Genomic DNA, 22,292 nt, shown 5'->3' on the forward strand with positions numbered 1-22,292 from the left:
GTTATTTAAAAGCAAGCTCAGACGTATGAATGGAAAAGGCATCTTTGTAAACCATCCTGGTCTGTTGTTATGTGTAAACCGAACATTTCACTTAGCTACTTGACTTTAAATAATCACTTTGTATTCTACCAAAAACAAAAATGATGACTAGACTAGCTAGATTTTTTTTTTTTGCTAACTGACTACCACTACGGCACTAGCTGGTGGCTGGACGATTTGTACAGTACCTCCCAGAAGAGGTCTGGAATGGAAGACTAACAAGGTAGCAAGTTAACTGTAGCTAGGTCTAACACTTGGTAACACTGCAGATATAAGCAGATGTGCTGGGGTAACAGCTAGAGCTAACTCCTCTGTGAAATAGCAGACCACTGTTTCCGAATGTAGATCTACTAGCTTAGCTCTAATAATATCAGCGTAGTAGTTATAGAGCTATCATATTTAGCTAGTTAGCTACATTTCACAAACGTGTTTCATATCACAATGTAAAACGAAAACATTTGGCAGACCAGTGTAAAAATTTACCTAATCTCTATTACTTAAATGTCATTGCAAGTTTTTCCCTTCTCCTGATATTTTCAGGCATTTAGCCTACTCATATTGCATTCATTCATTAATAAAGAACCCCCTTTGAAGCTTATTTTAACAACAACGTTACCAGCAGTAGCTATCTCAGATGGAATCGCGATTAAAATAGTACCATCTGCTAACTGAAAATATGCCCCCAAAAACGTGAATAAACTTGACATTTAGTTAGGGGGAAATCACTCATTCATAAAAATGTCAGTGGTAGCGATCATTGTCAGTAACAAGGCAAAATGCAATATAGACCTGCTGTGTGGAGAAGCTGCCCTGGTAAATTGTAGGCTACTACTACTGTACTACTGTCTTGGTAGCGATTGCATTGGTTTAATTCGATTTAACGTTACTTCCGTTGTACGGTCTAGGCTGAAATGAATTATTTTCATGAACAGATTGACAAAGTTTAGGCTGTGGCAATGGAGTTCAGGTTAGTAGTCACTAGTCAGATAGGTTCACCCAGATACATAGAAAAAGAGAGTTGCGACACTTCCATAGACTCCCATTGTTATTGAGGAATGCGGAAGTAAAGCGTGTCTCACGCGACCTATAGTTCCAAACATTGTATTTTCCACCGTTGAACCCCATTCATTTTCAGTGTCTCCGAAGCAAGTTTGCTGGTAAATTGATGAAAATCCTGCATTTTTTTATATTTCAACCACCACATATCCATTGTTATTAGTAGTATTTCATATAACCAGCTTTAGATCAAATTTATCGTAAGATTATAGCGTGTTAGATTCTAAATGCAGTTAGAGCTAAACTGTAATTCTAGTAGCTAGCTAGCTATCTAACGTAGAGCTAAGCAACACTTTTACTGAAGCTATAGCTAGAGAGCACGTGTATCATAACCAGAAGTCCGTTGGTTTGGTTATAGTCTGTGAAATTAGTTCTAGTTATTGGTGTTCATTGGCATACAAAGTTAGTCTTCTCATATTAGCCTAGTTAGTAGAGCTAGCAACAATGAATGGCAGATTAAAGGATCCGAAGCAAGTTAGCTGGTAAATTGATGAAAATCCTGCATTTTTTATATATTTCAACCAACACATATCAATTGTTATTAGTAGTATTTCATATAGCCAGCTTTGGATACAATTTATCGTAAGATTATGACTTGTTAGATTCTAATTGCAGTTAGAGCTAGACTAGGGCTAGTATCTAATGTAGAGCTAAGCAACACTTTTTCTAAGATCAAATGAAGTGCAGGAGCTCAATCATTGGACATTTTATACTGCATTTCAACCACTATAATAATTGTGTGTGTGCCTAGGCTGAGGTTTGTGAACAGCAGACATTTAGATCACTGGATCACTACAAACAAACGGAGTGGAAGAACACTGGACATTTTGTACAGTAAACAATAACATGATTTATTGAATTGCAGTTGGTTGCCTTGTATATTCTGTTCTATTTTTATCTATTGAACAGTTGCTGGTGATCATGGTTTGATTCAACTTGCATCAAGTACTACAGATATAAGTGTTGTTAATGTGGTAAATTGTAAGCGGAATGATGAATTTAAAAAATACCAGTTACTTCAACAGTCGAATGTTAAACGTTAAGTGGAACAATTTAGTCCTCATTAGGCTAAACAGCATTCTCACAATAAAGAGAAACAGGAAAACAAGTGAGAATGCTTAACAGCATTCTCACAATAATATATATGTGAGATAACAATGGTTGTGCCCTTGCCGAAGGCAAAGCACACCCAATAACAGACAGAGCTATAAAACATAGAAAAAACTAAAAGATAAAAAATAGATAATACAGTTCTTTAAAAAGTATGAAGACTTTTGTGCCAATGTCGTCTTAAGTTTCAAGTAAATCGATAGCAGCTCTTTAGAGGGTTGACCAGAGCCTCTACTATTCACTTCTCAGACTTGTCCAGTCGACACATGAAACCATACATCAGTTGTCTCAAGAGTGCCTTACAGGTTGGTACGTGCTTAGACACAAACAACTGACTAGCACTGTGCCACCTAGGCACATTAAGTAGCAATCTAAAAGCATCATTGTAGGCTACTTTCAGTATCTGTATACTCCTTTTCCTGTACATAGACCACAAATGAGCAGTGTACAATGGTGTTATGTAGGTTCTAAACAGGGAACATTTAACTGAATCTGAGCACATAGAAAACGTCCTTAATAACATATTGGCCTGAGAATATATTTTACAGCGCTGTCGATATATATCGTTGTCATCTGTCCAATCATCAGAAATGACATGGCCCAGATATTTTCCTCACAAACACCAAGGGGACTTCCAGATAAATAAAAGGTAGGGAAGGTTAATTTCCTGTCCTGATTACTTCTGACTATCATTATATGGCTTTTCTTTGCATTATATCATGATCAAAGTCATACTGAGAGCACACCCACAGCATCTGTTGCAACAGGCTGAGTAGGACCAGATCATCTGAGTACATCAGATGATTGACAATAGATTCACCATCAAAACAGCCTGTATTTGTCTTATTCAGCTGGCTTGATAAGTCGTCCATGTACACATTAAACAAAAAGGGAGATAAAATTCCTCCTTGTCAAACTCCGTTACCAACATGGAAAGGAGCTGATACAACATTGTCCCATTTAACATGAAAAGTATGATTGGCATACCACAACACCAAAATCCTCACAAGAGGTTTAGGGACACCTATCGCTAGCAGCTTCATAAACAGTTTTTCATGACAAATTCGATCGAAAGCTTTGGAAGCATCAATAAAGCATAAAAATACAGATGAATTAAGACTTATGTACCTAGAGACAATCTCCTTCAGAGTATAGATACAGAGATCGGTACCATGTTTTCTTTTAAAAACAAAATGATTGTCTGCGGTCAGAATATACATTTCCAATTTCAATAAAGAATTCTCTCAAACACTTTAGACAAGATACTGGCCAATGCAATGGGTCGATAGTTGTCTATGCTGTTCAGTTTACCAGCCTTATCTTTAACAACAGGCACTAACAGTACTGACATAATAGAATTCGGTAGAACACCATGAACCACAATTCCAGTGAGACACATGGCTAGTAATGGACTGAGTCTATAACTGTCATTTTTTAGATGCTCTGCAGAAATGCAATCCATACCACAAGCTTTGTTGTTGTCTAACATGTGGATGGCATCATTAATATCTACTGATCTAACAATCAAGTCTGAAGAGATACCTTTATATTCATTATCAATTCTCACTGTGTTACTTTTAACACAATTAAATAGTTTACTGTCGTGCTCACGCCATAGATCAGCAATCTTCTCTGGACAACTAACCCCCTCGATATCAGATGGGAGGGGAGTTCTGTTATTATTTGTGATCTTGACCTCCTTCCAGAAGTCAGTAAGATTGTTATTCTGCATCATTCTGGCCAGCGAGTCTGCTCTCATTGTGTTTTCATTTCTCTTAATAAAACGAGTGCATATTTAAATCTTGCATTTGTGATCAAGCGGCACTCCCTGTCTGGTTCTGCCTGCCGCTGACCAGACTCTAAAGGCTTCTCTAGCAGCAGCATTTTGCTCAAACACAAATTCATTCCAGCCAGGCCGTGTGTTAGGGGCCTTACTTTTGTGATTAATAAAAGGTTCACTGGTAGCATAAAGACATTTGACAATATCATCATAAATGGCACAGAGCTTTTCAGCATGATGTTCATCGTTGCAGTTCATATCCGTGCACATTAGGGCATCCCAAGGCAATTCAACATCACTAAGTAAGCTGACAGTTAATAGAGAATATCTGTGCATAACCTCTTTGGTCAATTTTGACCAGTCCAGTTTTCTTGAGGGAGCAGCATTACCCTTGTTGGCCAACAAGGGTACACTCTCAACATTTAGCAGCACAGCAACTGGTATGTGTTCAGTGGTGACCAGCCCATAACACATCTCTATACTTTCCAGTGAGCCATGAGCATCGGCTGTGTTCACAATATGGTCTAGCCAGGAAGTTGTGTGCCACGCTTCACTTACATAGGTAAAACTTGTATCAGGCAATAACGCTTGATATAATTAATTTAGTTTCATTACAGAACTGCTGCAGATGTTGTGCGAATAAACACTTATCTGACATGTCAGCATTAAAATCACCCATGACATAGACACAACATGAACTATTGTCCTCTATGAAGGACTGAATAAAAGCTAACCTTTCTGAAATTCATCCTCATGGTCATAGGATTCATATGGTGTGTACATATTTAAAATAGTACATTTATTTTCATTAGGATTAAACTCCAACCCAATAGCCCAGTCAACGTTAAGCCGCACCACCTTTACCGTTGGGTCATATTTTATGTTCCACAGCATAGCTACACCACCAGCTATCCTCCCACGAACCATTCTCATGCTGAGATCGGTAGTGGACTCTACAGCACCATGAAAGTTCTTGTGTAGGGAGTTCAATTTGTCCAGATCTTGCTTGGCCATCCAGGTTTCTTGAAGGCAGACAGTGTCACTCTCGTCCAGCAATGTGTCCACCACCAAACGTCTTGATCTATCAGCAGCAGTATGTCCTACTCTGAGGCCACGAGCGTTGTAGGATACAACCCGCATTAATGATCTATCACGGACCCATCAGGGCAGCTGGCCGGTGTGTCTGTCTTCCTGGTCTCTACAGATAGGCCTACATTCACCCCAGCATCATGACTGAGCTGAAGCTCAGTACCCTGAGAGCGGGGGGTTTGCTCTGGTCTAGCTTTTTTGATAGTATAGACCAAGAGTAACTACCATACCACAAATGGCCCACCATTACCCATAGGTGGTGCTACAGGCCACACCCCAAAGCACAAAGATACAAGGCTTTCTGGAATGGATAGGCTCACCAAGCCCCCTCCCTTCACTTCTTGGCTTGAAATAAAGGCCTTTGTGGATCTTGATGGTATTGCATTTCAGATTTGGTATCCCATTGGTAATTCTGCAGCATTGATTTGTTTATACAGTTACAATTTGTCAAAAATAAACATTTTTCAACGGTTTGCAGGGTTTGGAGGAATCCGCCATTACTGCTTGCAGTTATATTTATTATTAGGGGCCAAGCAGCGAAGCTGCGAGGCACCTATTGTTATTGTTAGTATTATTATTATTATTATTAGGGGCCAAGCAGCGATGCTGCGAGGCACCTATTGTTATTGTTAGTATTATTATTATTATTATTATTAGGGGCCAAGCAGCGAAGCTGTATGAACCGTATGACCCATTTTCAAAAATGAGATACGGTTGGATTCCGTGGATCAAGCCGAGTTCAATGCACACCATGGCGTCAATTTCCGGTTATATAGAGTGTCCGCTATTTCCGGTTTTATCAAAAACCTTTGAAAGCCTACTCCTCCTACAATTTTTGTCAAATCTTCTTAAAAATTACCAGAGATGATCTTCAGACTAAGCCGCACAAAAGTTATGGTAGAGCATTTTGATCCCCACAACCGTTTGTCCGTGACAGCCAATCAAAGTCATCAGGAAAGCCACCAAACAGGAAATTAAGTAATATCTCAGCAGTTCTTTGAGACAGTGACACCAAATTTGGTATGCCTACTCGGAACCTTATTCTGAGGATGTCCTCCAAATATTATGTCATGTGACTAAAAGGGGGCGTGGCCGGAAGCATAAACGTGTTTTGGCTAATAACTATTTAAGTGTTTACCTTAATAAAGTAATTTCTTTGTCTGTTGATGTCTTATGAGTTATCAAGCTTGACCATCGATAATATTTCATAACAACCGAATTGACGCGGCCGCCATTTTGGATTTAATGGAAAAGTGTAAAAACCTTTTACACGCCCCAAATTTTTTACAAAATTTGGCACAGATGATCTTCAGACCAAAATTCAAAAAGGTGTAAGATGGATTTTCCATTTTCAAAACCGTTTGTTCGGTAGAGCCGATCAAAGGCGGCAGCGAAGCCGCAAAAGACACGTGAGACCGTAACTCAGCAACCATTTGTGCGATTGTCACCAAACTTGGGTTCCATCGTTCCCACGAGGGGCAGAGGAGGCCTGTGGTGTTATACCAGTAAAAAAACAGTTTGAACACTCAGTACTTTGGAACGCAAACAGATATTTCAACCAAACTTGGTGTGTTGCAATGAGTGCAACAGGTTATTGTGACTTAATTGTTGCGCAAGTGCTATGGAGGCCATGTCCTGCTCTGGACTGCTTGGCCCCTCCATTGCTGCTTGCAGCTATATTTAGGGGCCAAGCAGCGAAGCTGCGAGGCACCTATTGTTATTGTTAGTATTATTATTATTATTATTAGGGGCCAAGCAGCGAAGCGGCGAAGCCACATAAGTGATTCTACCTTTTCTTATTATTAGGATTCCTCCGTAAGGAGGAAACCTATTGTTATTGTTAGTTTTCTTCTTTTTTTTTTTTTATTCTAGTGCCATGGGAGTCAATGGCAGCCCCTAGACCCCTTCGACAACTTTTTGTAAAATTTGGCACACTCATTAAGGACAGTTCATTCTATACCTACACCAAGTTTCAGGTCTCCCATTAGACCACTCTAGCGCCACCAACGGGTCAAAGTTGGACTTGTGTTTACACACGCAACTTTTGAACCGTATGACCAATTTTCAAAAATGAGGTACCATTGGATTCCCTGGATCAAGCCGAGTTCAACGCACACCATGGCGTCAATTTCCGGTTATATAGATTTTCCGCTATTTCCGGTTTTATCAAAAACCTTTGAAAGCCTACTCCTCCTACAATTCTTGTCAAATCTTCTTCAAAGTTACCAGAGATGACCTTCAGACCGAGCCTCACAAAAGTTATCATGTTACCATGTTTGCAAAGGCCTTGTGGATCTTGATGGTATTGCATTTCAGATTTTGTTTGCCATGGTAAAAAGTTCTCCAAATCCTGAAACATTGATAGTAAAGGCCAACAGTAACAACAACACTTTAACAAAAGCCCATGTGGATCTTGTTGGTATTGCATTTCCGATTTTGTATGCAATGGTAAAAAGTTAAAAACATCCTGAAACATTGATAGTATAGGCCAAGAGTAACTACCACACCACAAATGGCCCACCATTACCAATAGGTGTCGCTACAGGCCACGCCCTAAAGCACAAAGCACTTCACTTCTTGTGAAGATTAAAGCACTTCACTTCTTGGCTTGAAATAAAGGCCCTTGTGGATCTTGATGTTATTGCATTTCAGATTTGGTATCCCATTGGAAATTCTGCAGCATTGATTTTCTATACAGTTACAATTTGTCAAGAATATACATTTTTCAATGGCTCGCAATGCTTTACATGTAAGCCAGTCAAACAAGTTCATATGAAGACTCTTGAGAATGTTTAGTACACAAATCTGAGAAAAAGTTGACTCTAAGATGAAAGGTCGATTTTTGGTGAATCTTTGAAACATGCATGCTTGGCTAATTTCTAGGGAAATCAAGAATAAACATTTTTCAATGGTTCGCAGTGTTTGGAGGAATCCGCCATTACTGCTTGCAGCTATGACGTCAATTTCCGGTTATATCGATTTTCCGCTATTTCCGGTTTTATCAAAAACCTTTGAAAGCCTACTCCTCCTACAATTCTTGTCAAATCTTCTTCAAAGTTACCAGAGATGACCTTCAGACCGAGCCTCACAAAAGTTATCGAAAATAATTTTGATCCTCACAACCGTTTGTCCGGTACAGCCAATCAAATTCATCAGAAAAGCCGCCAAACAGGATGTGAAGTCATGTCTCAGCAAATCTTTGAGATATCAACACTAAACTTGGTATATCGATGGAAGACACTACAACATGTTACCATGTGCAAAGGCAAATTCATATCTCTAAAAATGATTGATGTAAAGCAAATTGAACTTATCGCTACCGCTAAAATAATGCTTTACACATCAGCCAGTCAAAAAGTGATACTCTGATTCAATCACAAGTTCATATGAAGACTCTCGAGAATGTTTATAACACAAATCTGTGAAAAAGTTGACTGTAAGATGAAAGGTCGATTTTTGGTGAATATTTGAAACATGCTAGCTTGGCTAATTTCTAGGCAAATTCCCAATGAATGTCTCCCCTGCTCCTCCCCGCGCGTGGTCCAAATTCTCACACACACTCAGCCTTCCCTTGACACACGCGCGGCCAAGACGCACACGCAACATTTCAGGAGAGTGTGGGCTGACCAAGCCCCCACTCATTCCTTGGTCTTTAGCAAAGGCCCATGTGGCTCTTGATGGTATTGCATTTCCGATTTTGTATGCAATGGTAAAAAGGTCTCAAATCCTGAAACATTGATAGTGTAGGCCGAGAAACACTTTAACAAAAGCCCATGTGGATCTTGTTGGTATTGCATTTCCGATTTTGTATGCAATGGTAAAAAGTTATAAAAATACTGAAACAATGATAGTATAGACCAAGAGTAACTACCACACCACAAATGGTCCACCATTACCCATAGGTGGCGCTACAGGCCATGCCCAAAAGCACAAAGATACAAGGCTTTCTGGAATGGATAGGCTCACCAAGCCCCCTCCCTTCACTTATTGGCTTGAAAAAAAGGCCCATGTGGATCTTGATGGTATTGCATTTCCGATTTTGTATGCAATGGTAAAAAGGTCTAAAAATCCTGAAACATAGATAGTATAGGCAAAGAAACACTTTAACAAAAAGCCCATGTGGATCTTGTTGGTATTGCTTTTCCGATTTTGTATACTATGGTAAAAAGTTATAAAAATCCTGAAACATTGATAGTATAGACCAAGGGTAACTACCACACCACAAATGGTCCACTATTACCCATAGGTCTTCCCTTGACACACACGCGGGTTTGGCAAGACGCACACGCAACATTTCAGGAGAGTGTGGGCTTACCAAGCCCCCACTCATTCCTTGGTCTTTTGCAAAGGCCTTGTGGATCTTGATGGTATTGCATTTCAGATTTTGTTTGCCATGGTAAAAAGTTCTCCAAATCCTGAAACATTGATAGTAAAGGCCAACAGTAACAACAACACTTTAACAAAAGCCCATGTGGATCTTGTTGGTATTGCATTTCCGATTTTGTATGCAATGGTAAAAAGTTAAAAACATCCTGAAACATTGATAGTATAGGCCAAGAGTAACTACCACACCACAAATGGCCCACCATTACCAATAGGTGTCGCTACAGGCCACGCCCTAAAGCACAAAGCACTTCACTTCTTTTGAAGATTAAAGCACTTCACTTCTTGGCTTGAAATAAAGGCCCTTGTGGATCTTGATGTTATTGCATTTCAGATTTGGTATCCCATTGGAAATTCTGCAGCATTGATTTTCTATACAGTTACAATGTGTCAAGAATATACATTTTTCAATGGCTCGCAATGCTTTACATGTAAGCCAGTCAAACAAGTTCATATGAAGACTCTTGAGAATGTTTAGTACACAAATCTGAGAAAAAGTTGACTCTAAGATGAAAGGTCGATTTTTGGTGAATCTTTGAAACATGCATGCTTGGCTAATTTCTAGGGAAATTTACAATGAAATGTGTCCCCTGCTCCTCCCCGCGCATGCTCCAAATTCTCACACACTCATTCTTCCCTTGACACGCGTGGGCTTGGCAAGACACACACGCAACATATCAGGACTGTGTGGGCTGACCAAGCCCCCACTCATTCCTTGAATATCAGCATAGGCCCTTGGTGTCATTGCATTTCCTACTTTGTATGCAATAGTTAAAAGGTCTCCAAATCCTGACACATTGACAGTACAGGCCAAGAGTAACTACCACACTTTACCCAAAGCCCATGTGGATCCTGTTGGTATTGCATTTCCGATTTTATATGCAATGGTAAAAAGTTTTTAAAATCCTGAAACATTAATAGTATGGGCCAAGAGTAACTACCACACCACAAATGGCCCACCATTACCCATAGGTGGCGCTACAGGCCACGCCTTAATGCATAAAGATACAAGGCTTTCTGGAATGGATAAGCACACCAAGCCCCCTTCCTTCACTTACTGGCTTGAAATAAAGGCCCTTGTGGATCTTGATGGTATTGCATTTCAGATTTGGTATGCCATTGGTAATTCTGCAGCATACATTTTTCTATACAGTTACAATTTGTCAAGAATTAACATTTTTCAATGGTTCGCAGTGTTTGGAGGAATCCGCCATTACTGCTTGCAGTTATATTTGGTGGCCAAGCCGCGAAGCGGCGAAGCCACATAAGTGATTCTACCTTTTCTTATTATTGGTGGCCAAGCCGCGAAGCGGCGAAGCCACATAAGTAATTCTACCTTTTCTTATTATTGGTGGCCAAGCCGCGAAGCGGCGAAGCCACATAAGTGATGCTACCTTTTCTTATTATTGGTGGCCAAGCCGCGAAGCGGCGAAGCCACATAAGTGATTCTACCTTTTCTTATTATTATTATTACACTTCTTCTGTCATTGGAGTCTAGTACCGTTGGATTCCCTGGATCAAGACGAGTTCAACACACCCTATGACGTCAATTTCCGGTTATATAGATTTTCCACCATTTTGAATTTTAAGGAAACACGTTTTTTCGCTTCAACTACTTCTATTTTTGTCAAATCTTCCCCAGAATTGGCACACATTATCATCAGACCAAGCCTCACAAAGGGTTTCACATGATTTTTTGATTTTCAGAACCGTTTGCCCGGTACAGGGAGTCAAAATGTGCAATTAAGCCAGCAAACAGGAAGTTGGGTCGTATCTCAGAAAATCTTTGATGGATTCACACCAAACTTGCTGCATGCCCTCGGAACCCTGTTCTGAGGATTTCTTAAGTGTTTTATGGGTCATTTGACTGCTTGGCCACCTCATTGATGCTTGCAGCTATATTTATTATTACACTTCTTCTGTCATGGGAATCTAAGGCAGCCCCTAGAACCGTATGGTAAAAAGATGTGAAATTTGGCACACTTATTAAGCACAGTCCCCTCTTTATATTCACCAAGTTTCATGTCTCTTATCGGAGCACTCTAGTGCCACCAACTGGTCAAAGTTGGACTTGTGTTTACACACGTAAAGTGAGAGTTCAACGTATGACGTCATTTTCGACGTATGACGTCATTTTCCGGTTATATAGATTTTCCACCATTTTGAATTTTAAGGAAACACGTTTTTTCGCTTCAACTACTTCTATTTTTTTCAAATCTTCCCCAGAATTGGCACACATTATCATCAGACCAACCTTCACAGAAGTTATCAAAGGATATTCGATTTTCAAAACTGTTTGTCCGGTACAGCCAATCAAAATCGGCAACAAAGCAACCAAACAGGAAGTTGGGTCATATCTCAGCTAATCTTTGAGAAATCAACACCAAACTTAATATGATGACTCGGAACCCTTTTCTGAGGCTGTCCAATTAATTTGGTGTCATGTGATCACTGGGCGTGGCCGCAGGAAGTAAAAATGTGTTTTGGCCAATAACTGTCGATTTGTTTGCTTTTATTGAGTGATTCCTTTGTCACATGATATTTTGGGACATCCCGTATGTGATACATGATAAATTGTGATAATAGCCGAATTGATCCGGCCGCCATTTTGAATTCATTGAAAAACGTTTTTCCTTTACTCTTCTTACACATGTTGTCCAATCTTCACCAAATTTGGCAGAGAGTATCTTCAGACCAAGCCTCACAAAGGGCTTCACATGATTTTCTGATTTTCAGAACCGTTTGCCCGGTACAGGCAGTCAAAATGTGCCATTAAGCCAGCCAACAGGAAGTTGGGTCGTATCTCAGCAAATCTTTGATGGATTCACACTAAACTTGCTGCATGCACTCGGAACCCTGTTCTGAGGATTTGTAACGTGTTTTACGGGTCATTTGACTGCTTGGCCACCTCATTGCTGCTTGCAGCTATATTTATTATTACACTTCTTCTGTCATTGGAATCTAAGGCAGCCCCTAGAACCTAGTTTCATGTCTCTTATCGGAGCACTCTAGCGCCACCAACTGGTCAAAGTTGGACTTGTGTTTACACATGTAACTTTTTAACCATATGACCGATTTTCAAAAATGAAGTACTGTTGGATTCCCTGGATCGAGACGAGTTCAACGCACCCCATGGCTTCAGTTTCCGGTTATATAGATTTCCCACCATTTCCGGTTTTATCGGAAACCTTTGAAAGCCTACTCCTCCTCCAATTTTTGTCAAATCATCCCCAGAACTGGCACACATCATCATCAGACCAACCCTCACAGAAGTTATCAAAGGATATTTGATTTTCAAATCAAAATGTGCCGTTAAGCCAGCAAACAGGAAGTTGGGTTGTATCTCAGCAAATCTTTGATAGATTCACACCAAACTTGCTGCGTGTACTTGTTACCCTCTTCTGAGGATTTTTTCTGGGTTATTTGACTGCTTGGCCACCTCATTGCTGCTTGCAGCTATATTTATGATTATTCTTGTAATTTATCTCATGAACACATTGGTAAAAAGTTTAGAAATTTGGCATATTGATACAACATGCCACAACTCTGGCCCAAACACAGACTGGCCCACATCAGACCAAAGGGGGCGCCATAGGCGACGCCCAAATTTCCACTTTTCAGAGTGGTTGCATTTCCACCAGATTGCTCCAATTCTTCTGAAACTTGGTGTGCATGCCTCATTTTTCATGAGGAACAAAAAAGCCTCAAGGACCCATAAGGTCCGCCATGATGGATTTTCATGTACAGTGATAATTTGGGAAAACATTCAAAATTCCTCTTCTCTTTAACCAAAGGTCTAATTGACTTGGAATTTGGTACATATATGTATCATTGACATATTAATTTTTTTTACTTAAGGCAATTGAATCAAGTACAAAATGGCTGAAAGGGGTGTATTTATGTAAATTTCCACATTAACTCAACATGTTTGTGTCACTAAATCAAATGTCATTTTCAATTATGGTTTTTCAAACCTAATAGGCTTTAAGATGACATCACATTGACGTACATTACACAACTTCACCTTGGTATGTCAAAATAGGACTGAATTACAGCTGTTTGAACTTGGACCAAATCTGACAATGCTCACCATTGGAGAAACAGCTTTTTTTTGTACAGTAACTGAACATGCCAATACTCAACACTGAGAATAGCTCAACGAGCTGGAACGGTGACCTGCAAAGTATAAGGTCATAGGTTCGAATCTAGCCACACTGAGTCTGTCTTAAATTTGAATATATGTTCAGTTAAACAGGATGACATCGTTCTGAAGTACCATGCGCAATTTCACCTTGATATGTCAAAAGATCATTAAATTACAGCCGTTTAAACTTTGGCCGAATCGAACAAGCCATGCTACAGGAGATACGTTTTGTTTTTGTTTTGACAGAAACTGACCAGAAGTTCTCAGCCTTCAGGGTAGTGGCACCCGGAGCACATTCGACTGGCTATCGCGACCAATTAGCTACCTCGGTTTGAGGGCCAATCGGATTCTCACTGTCCAATTGCGTCAGGCCGATTTGAATCAATCGGAACACGTCCATCTCCAATTACGTCACGCAGAGCTGAGCCATAGCAACGGCGTCCACGACCCCAGAGACCCCCGCCGAAGTTGTGAGATGAGTGACAGTAAATCGCGTCAGTTCATTCATTGAAGGACACGCTACTTCCAGTTGTTTTCTGTACCGCACCGCAAAGGTAAATACATACATAGCTAATCAAAAAAAATATCAGTTTGACATTTCAATACATGTTAGCATTCATCGGGTCAATGACAAGTAATATCACGAATATTAGAGTTTGTCATTTTAGAGTTTGTCATGTAGTAGATTTCCTCAGGTAGTATTGGCTGTCATTTAGCTACTTTTACAAGGGATTACTAATAGGTTACTGTAGCGACAGATGTTTTTCCGACGAGCAAAAGCAATATTTAACCTATTATACATGTCACTGGGGACAAAACGAAATAAAGATAACTTTTTCACTTGTGGTAATAAAGTGACCCAGAAAAAGTAAAAGAAAAAATTCCTCTGAAAATAGTAGCTAGCTAAATATTTGATATGTTAAAAAGCTAATTATAACAATAAATACATGTTATTGTACTAGTGTGAAAAATCGCTCCTTTTACCTTTTAGATGTCGAGTTCAAAGAGTTACAAAGGTATGGGGGATGGGGAATGGATGTCCCGTTTGAGGAGGTTTGCCAGCTCTGGGGTTTGGCCTGCTGATGCAGGCAACGGGCCAGCCCCAAGACAGAAGAGGTGGTATGACCTCTTTCAAAAGGTATGTAAAATGACCAAAAGATCACTAAAAAACAATTATGTTGGCCTATAAAAGATTACTGATGTGCCAGAAATACCAGTCACAGTATGGGACCTTGATAAGGATAATGAACGGGAACTTCAGTGTCAATGTCATGTTTAGTCACCAATAGAAGATATGTCAAAACGTTCCATTTCTATTGGGTTGTTTTCTTTAAAAAATTTGTTTGTTTTATTTGGAACAGATTGAGAAGTGTCCGTTACAGTTACGGGGCCAAAGAATGCTGTTTGGTGGGGCACAGCAGTGTGCTTGTGGCTTTCACAACCCAAAGGTAATGTGAATGAGACTTCTTGACACCAAAACACTAAAAGAATCACTTTGTGATGTGCTCAGTAATGTGATGTCTTACATGGATCTCTCTGTCCTTAATACAGCCAACCACTGGGAAAACTGTGGCAGAGACCTCTACCTCTGCTGCCCCTCCTCCACTGGGAACGGCCTCTACCTCAGCCTCTGCCTCTGCCCCTCCTCCACTTGGAATGGCCTCTACCTCAGCCTCTGCCCCTCCTCCACTGGGAACGGCCTCAGCCTCTGCCTCAGCCTCTGCCTCTGCCTCAGCCTCTGCCTCAGCCTCAGCCTCTGCCTCAGCCTCTCTCCCAGCACGGCCCACACTGAATTTGTCTATGGTGAGTATTTCAATATTATTATTGTAATTCAAGCTTTCAAATATGGACAACCACTGATTACATATGATGATGGCAAAATGGGAGAGCATTTCAGGTTTACAATGTATTCCTTTGATAAATGCTGTAATTGTCACCACAGTTTTCGAAACCACGATTTGGAGGCTCACATGGCGCTGCTGCAAAGCCCAATGTGAATGTGGTTAGGAAAGCAAAGGTAAATATGATTATATGTTAATAAATATTTATAGGTTAATACGAGCAAACCTAAATCTTAAGAGCTTGATTTGAGTCCATTGATCTCTACTTTTAAAAAATGCTTCCCCCCATCCTTCTCCCAGCCTCTGTCCAGTCCACCCACCATGACAGAAGACACCCAGGCCATTGCCAGCTCACCCATGGCCTCTGTGAGGACCACCCCACCAGGCTTTGGTTCCCCTACGGCCTCTGTGAGGACCACCCCACCTGGCTTTGGTTCCCCTACAGCCTCTGTGAGGACCACCCCACCTGGCTTCGGTTCCCCTATGGCCTCTATGAGGCCCAGAACACCATCAAGCCCTGCCATGGCTTTTGTGAGGACCGAATCACCCCTCTCAAAGCCCCCATCCACCCCCTACAAAGCCTCCATGAGGACATCTTCCCGCTCCAGCCCTGCGATGACCTCTGTGAGGCCCAGCACAGCTTCCAGCCTCAGCAATGTCTGTGAGACCAGCACCAGCCCTGCAATGGCTGCTGTAAGTGTTGTGTTTTTTGAACTGTTTTGAGGATGAGCTTGCTGCTCCTGGCCCTGCTCCTGGCCCTGCTCCTAGCCCTGCTCCTGGTCCCGCTCCTGACTTCTGGCTTCCTGTCAGAATGAAGGAGACAATCCCGGTTCAGGACCAGCGATGGATTGCGTCCACCCTGTTTCAGTCTGGCAAGCTGCGTTTGAACTTGAAGCTCTGGTATGAGTCACCAGCCTCTGTCCTGATCTACCACCAGGCTCCAACACCGGACCGCTTTTTTGCCCACAGGCTCTTGGTATGGATGCCCTATCACTTGTGGAAAGTGAGGGTATTCTGCCAAACCTGTGGGAAGCAGCTGACGGGGTACGGTGTGCACAAGAGGGTGCGGAAGGTCCTGGACGTGGACCGCTACTACCTGATGGTAACGGCGACACTCAGGTGCACTGTGTGTCGCCTGACCCATCTGGCAACCAGTCAGGCTGTCCTGGACCAGCTGGACCTGCCTCACAGGAGGAAGTTCAGGATGATCCTGACACGCTTGTGAGTTGAAAATCTACAATCATTTTCTGACTAATGCCTGCTGCAGGTCCTTACATAATTGAACAAGTTCTTGAAACTAATCGATCTTTTCTTCAAGGTATGCTTGTTACATACGGGTCATACGCATGTTGCGGGAACGGACCCTCTGCAACAGCCCAGCGTGTCTGGTGAAGCAGCTGCGGGAGAACCATGGGGAGGAGTGGTTGGACCGCCTGGGCGACTACTTGGGGGAGTGTGCGGCCTTCGTTGACCAGCTCGGAGGAGGGGGAGACAAAGCTTCAGGCCAGGTTTGGTGGGTGGCCAGACCTGAAAATAAGGCTGGACATCTGGCATTTTATGCGGCGGCTGGCCGTGGGATGCACTACCGATGCCCATGCCCTGTACCCCCTCTTCATGAGCCGCCTGTCTGTGTGCCTGTTCGAGTGGGACGCAGCAGACGTAGGCCTACTGCACAGGGTGAAGAGGGAGCAGCTCAAAAGGGAGGGTGTGCCCCTCATCACTAGTGACATGGTGGACAAGGCCATCACCAAGGCTGAGCTGTCCCAGTTCTGCAGGCGGAGGACACGTGCAGTGGATGCCACGGTCCTCCGCATTGAGCAGCTGCTGCAGGAGCTGATGGGGGAGAAGGGGAGAGACCTGCTGGGGGTTCCGCTGCTGGACCAGGCAAAGATGGAGCACATCTGGTGCACCCAGAAGAGGCACGTGAAGTGCATCCAGGATTTGCCCGGTGTAGTCCTGTACACAGAAACAGGCAGTTCCACCAGGGAGGGGATCCAGCTGACTACCTACAGGTGTGTAAGAGGCTCCACCTCCCTGGAGTCCTTCCACTGCCCCCTGAATCGGTTTATTCCAGGTTGTTGTAGATTTCATCATCTTATCATTATTCTTACTGATGACATTTTATTCAAATAGCCTTGTTCATCATAGTTCACGTTCTCTCTTTTTTTTGGGGAACGAGTGCAAACTTGCTCAATTTCCAGCTGTACCTCCTGGAAGGCCTGAACAGGTGGAACCAGAACTGGGCAGCTGCCTCCATCACCACCAAGCGCATGGCGCTGCTGACGTACGCGGGGGACATGCTGGAGTCCGTCAACAGCAACAGCCTGATGTATGTCCCCTCCTTCATCCCGCCGAGAAAGTACACCGGTAAGTCTCAGGGCAAATATGAATACAAATAATTATGTTGTTGAGAGCTCAGTATTTATGCATTATGGTAAGTTCAATATCTGTTTTTTAATACTAATTAGCATTGCATTGTTGTTCATGTTCAGGAGAGTTGCTTGGGGTGAACTACCTGCTTAGGCAGACAGGGCAGCCCTTGCAGGACATGGACCCCGACTCTGAGGAGACAGACCAGCTGCTGGAGGACCATGCCACAGAGGAGGAACAGGCGGATGAAGGGTTTGAGGATGACGAACAGGACCTCACCATTGGTAGTGTTTCGGAAGACCTCCCGTCTTCCGCCCTGCCTTCCACCACCCTGCCTGGGGTCCCCACCCTGCCACTCACCTCCTCCACCCTGCCGTCCACCACCCTGCCTGTGGTCCCCACCCTGCCACTCACCTCCTCCACCCTGCCTTCCACCACCCTGCCTGTGGTCCCCACCCTGCCACTCACCTCCTCCACCTTGCCTTCTAACACCCTGCCACTCACCTCCTCCACCCTGCCTTCCACCACCTTGTCTCTAACCACCTCCATCCTACCTGTCACCACCACCACTCTGCCTGTCACCCCCATGCCTGTAGCTACCACCCTGCCTCCCCCCATAACCCAGCAATGTGTCCCAGGTGCCTCCTCTCAGGTGCCTGAAGAACAGCTGGTATGTTAACTTTTTACTAGTAATTAACTGTCATTCATAGAAACTAACAAGTTCAGAAGATAGGAAAGTGTCTGAATACAAGTGCAATTGATTATTAGGAACAACACACAGTAATTGACAGCAAACAAATAAAACACGCAGCAGCAGCAGTCAATATAACATGCCTTTGCCACCACTAATGTGAAATTGTTCAATGTTTCAGGCTGTGGACGAGCATGGCATGCCAGGCATGGATTGGGTGGATAGACTGGCAGAGTGCTTATTGGAGCTGAGGCATCAGACCAACATGACCCTCGATAACCAGCAGGTCAGCAAGACATTCATTGTACAACAGATATTTGTTTACATATTTATAATATATAAACTTATAAAATATATGTTTTCTTTCCTTCTTAGGTCAGCAACATTGTGGGGCTGTGGCAAGACCTGCTGGATTATGACTAGCAGAGGGTGGTGTTTACTGCGCGGCACCTGGACAGGCTGATCAAGGGGCGGTTCCGCCACAAAAAAGGTGGAGTTCACGCCAGGTGTGGAGAGTGTGGAGAGGTGTGTCCTGGGGTCCACTGGTTCGCCTGCTCAGTGGCCAGACTGCTGCCGCCTTGTGGAAGCCATCTTTGTCCGGCTCTCGGACATCCACAAGAGTCCCAGGAAGCAGGGGAAGAGCAGCATGTCCAGGTGGACTCTGATCCTGCAGATACCGCAAGGTCCTGCAGCTCATCCTGGGCAATGGGGCCATCATGCAGGGCACCACCCTGCAGCTGGTGGAGGTGAACCAGTCGACCCTCTCCCAGTGGTACAATTGCAGGGTGAAGAGGCAGGATCTGGCTGTGCTGCAGCAGGGCATAAACTTGCCAGGTCCTCTGTCTGTGGCTGCCGAGCCTCTACCGCCTGCCAACGTCCGCCCTGCTGTTGCTCCACCTCAACCCCAGGGAGCAGCCCACACCTACCACCTGCCGCAGAGCACAGCAGGGCAGGCAAAGACCAAGAGGCGGGCAACATATGCAGCCACAGCACCACCTCCAGCGGTCCGACCAAGGCTGGCAGCCCAGAGGCAGCTCTTCCCTGGTCCTTCAGCCGCCCTTGGAGGCCCCACTCCCATCCCTAACATGCCCCGCCTACCATCATTGCCCCTCGCCCTGCTGCTGTCCCCACTGTGGTGTTCTTCTCCCGAGCCCCTGGTATGAGGCCACCGTCTGCCCCCTCTCCATTGATGGTCCCCCAAGCCCTGCGTTTTGTCCCACCCTCTTCCTGCACCACCCACGTTCCCCAGCTTCGTCCTGCAACACCTGCTCCTGGTCCAGCTCCCCGTGTCGACCGAAAGAGAGTGGAGGCCAACAAATGCTGGAGGTGTGGCCAGAATAGAACGGCAGAGACTGGACACAGCCAGTATAAGGGAACAATTTACTGCCCCTCTGCAGAGACTCTGTCCAAAGAGCAGTGGCTGGAGGAGCAAAAGAAAAAATAATTATTTGTGCCTTTGTATATAGTTTTCATTGTTTAGTTATACTTAATTTCCCCTGTGTATATAGTTTTCATTGTGTAAATATTGTAATTTAGCATATTGTTTGCCTGTATATATATATAGTTTTAATTAGATGTTGTTGCTCATTTTTCTATTTTGCACTTGTGGATAAATGTTTCTATTTATCAACTATTTGTTGTCCGTTGTTATTTCCCGATCACTACTCTTTCTAACCAAATACGGCAAGTCTACAAGAAGAAAGAGCATCAAAAAGTGATTAATTTTACACTTGCTTGCGCACATTGTTTTAAATATTTAATAAAAGGATCATGCAAGTGTTGATATGGTAAGTGCAGAAACCAAAAACACAGAGCTTCACAGTTTCACCGCTTCACAGTTTGAGAAATAGATGGATGGATAGAGAGATAGATCTAATTAATCTAACTAACTAAAAAGAGAACTCCTGTGTGGAGTGAATAAAAATAAAGGCAAATAGTGTACAATAGATAACCATGTAAAATATAAATAATGCACTCCCTGGTGGATACAAATGCTTTTCAACTTACACTAAATTAGCAACGTATCCGCCTATCTTAAATTGTTACATTTTGATACCATAAACACACTTCGAGACTCAAGTGGTTGTTTATTAGAAATAGTCAAAGGTGCCATAGGTGGGACGCGAACCGCGGACCTGTGGTTCCATTCTACGTCTTCCCCAAACACTGTAAAATTCGTAATTTCGGGTGTTTTTTCGAATCATCTTAAAACGTAACGGGTTAAAAATGTTTTAACTATGAATGGGGACTTTCCACTTTCCCCTTTTCTCTCTTTTTCCTCTTTTTCTCCCTTTTTCTTCCCCCTCGCTTCTTCCCCCCTCAAACAGGCGAATGTACCCCAGCTTTAGCGGAATGGGTTGACACGTTGTATTGCAAAGCGCAAGGTCACAGGTTCAATTTCAGACAGTCTTTTGGCCTGTCATAATTTTGTTTACTTGTTTAGTTAAACAGGCAGACATCATTCTGAAATACCATGCGCAATTTCATGCAATTTAACCTTGAAATGTGAACCGTTTCTTAACCTTTGTCCCAAAGCTGACAAAAAACTAATACTCATATCACGCAGTCAGAGCACAGCTAGATAATCAGCGTCAGCACCCTTGGGTACCCAGCATGCAGTGCGGCATGTCCAAAAACGCAAAGACTTGTGGAAAATAGTTTGGTTACAACAGCCTTGCGAGGGATTTCAGTGGTGGTGTTCGTTCAGTTAGATGTTTGTAATGTTATTGTTGGTTAGTTAATATAATCTTTTTGGTCACCCTGATTGTGTATGTTGTGGAGTTTAATGGGAGCAGAGAGTCGGCTGCTAAACTGTCACAGGCTATTCTTGCAAGGAGCTGAAAATGAACGCCGCCCAAGCCCAGTTGCCCACATGACTTTAGTTAGTTGTGCATTGACTGAGAATCTGGAATTGTTATTGGCCAAACATGAAGTCGTTTTGCTCTCTTGTTGTCCTAATGTCGATCTTCTGCAGTGTACATGTTTATAATATTTTGCCATTTTGAGGAGGAACCCGCATCGCTGCTTGCAGCTATATTTAACTGTTACTTTCGCCGAAAGGCCACCCCAAGAAATTATTTATAACAAAATAATACAAAATAATATTGCAGTGGGCTTAGGACACTGACATAGAAAACCAAACAATATAAATATACAGTCACGGAAAACCTGGCGCTAGCTGCCACATACGAATCCATAGACATCCATCCAAAAATAAATGGTAAACACAAAACATCTTCCAGTCACAAGACTAACAGGTGTAAATCAAACCTTTTTAAAACGGTATTACAATATTTACCTATATTTTAACAAGGTTTACTCCGGCATCCACGAAGGGTGCTACTTTCATGCTTGGCAGAAAAGAAAAAGAGTGAACGACTAAGATGCACCACGCTAACGCCTGGCTCGTCACACCGCCACCTAGTGTCTGAAATAAATAAATCAAAAATTTCCTTCAAGGTTTATGACAAAATATATACACTGTATTTTCCCCACCCGGCTACACATGTAAGGTCAGCTACATTGTATCATTTGCATTAACTGGTATGTAACTAGGTCCCTTATCTGTTTCAGATGCTGTACGGAAGAGTTTTCTGACATCGTGAAGCGCTGGCTGCGGTATGCGCCAGAGCGAGACGGGGCAAAAGGACGAAAACGCGCTGGAGAGACAAATGAACAATAGGTCTACTTAAAGGGGCAATTGATTGGGTTCTTGGGGTATTTCACACTGTTCCTTAAGGTCTCCGAATAGGGTATGTAACATTGGTTGGGTTGAAAATGGCCCGGGTG

General features: G+C 42.9%; 1 protein-coding gene across 2 annotated transcripts; it reads left to right on the forward strand.

Moving 5' to 3' along the window:
• Positions 1-1,052: 1,052 nt before the first annotated feature.
• LOC146253703 (uncharacterized) lies at positions 1,053-20,098 on the forward strand. Of its 2 annotated transcripts, none has more exons than XM_084676572.1 (10): positions 1,053-1,196; positions 14,593-14,739; positions 14,963-15,049; positions 15,153-15,404; positions 15,544-15,618; positions 15,743-16,663; positions 16,761-17,809; positions 17,935-18,096; positions 18,685-18,789; positions 18,879-20,098. In XM_084676572.1, the coding sequence occupies exons 2-6, from the start codon at positions 14,593-14,595 to the stop codon at positions 16,163-16,165; spliced, it is 984 nt and encodes a 327-aa protein (XP_084532698.1). In that variant the 5' UTR covers positions 1,053-1,196; the 3' UTR covers positions 16,166-16,663; positions 16,761-17,809; positions 17,935-18,096; positions 18,685-18,789; positions 18,879-20,098. The 2 variants fall into 2 exon arrangements, with proteins under 2 accessions (XP_084532698.1, XP_084532699.1); XM_084676573.1 differs by lacking the exon at positions 1,053-1,196 and adding an exon at positions 13,795-14,155.
• The last annotated feature ends 2,194 nt before the right edge of the window (positions 20,099-22,292 follow it).

This window comes from Hypomesus nipponensis, chromosome 17, assembly GCF_054491055.1.
Source record: "Hypomesus nipponensis isolate SF chromosome 17, ASM5449105v1, whole genome shotgun sequence".
Classification (NCBI taxonomy): domain Eukaryota; kingdom Metazoa; phylum Chordata; class Actinopteri; order Osmeriformes; family Osmeridae; genus Hypomesus; species Hypomesus nipponensis.

Coding starts and splice junctions, on each gene's coding strand:
- LOC146253703 (XM_084676572.1), top strand. CDS start 14,593: ATGTCGAGTTCAAAGAGTTACAAAGGTATGGGGGATGGGGAATGGATG. Junction 14,740..14,962: donor GGTATGACCTCTTTCAAAAG/GTATGTAAAATG, acceptor TATTTGGAACAG/ATTGAGAAGTGTCCGTTACA. Junction 15,050..15,152: donor GTGGCTTTCACAACCCAAAG/GTAATGTGAATG, acceptor TCCTTAATACAG/CCAACCACTGGGAAAACTGT.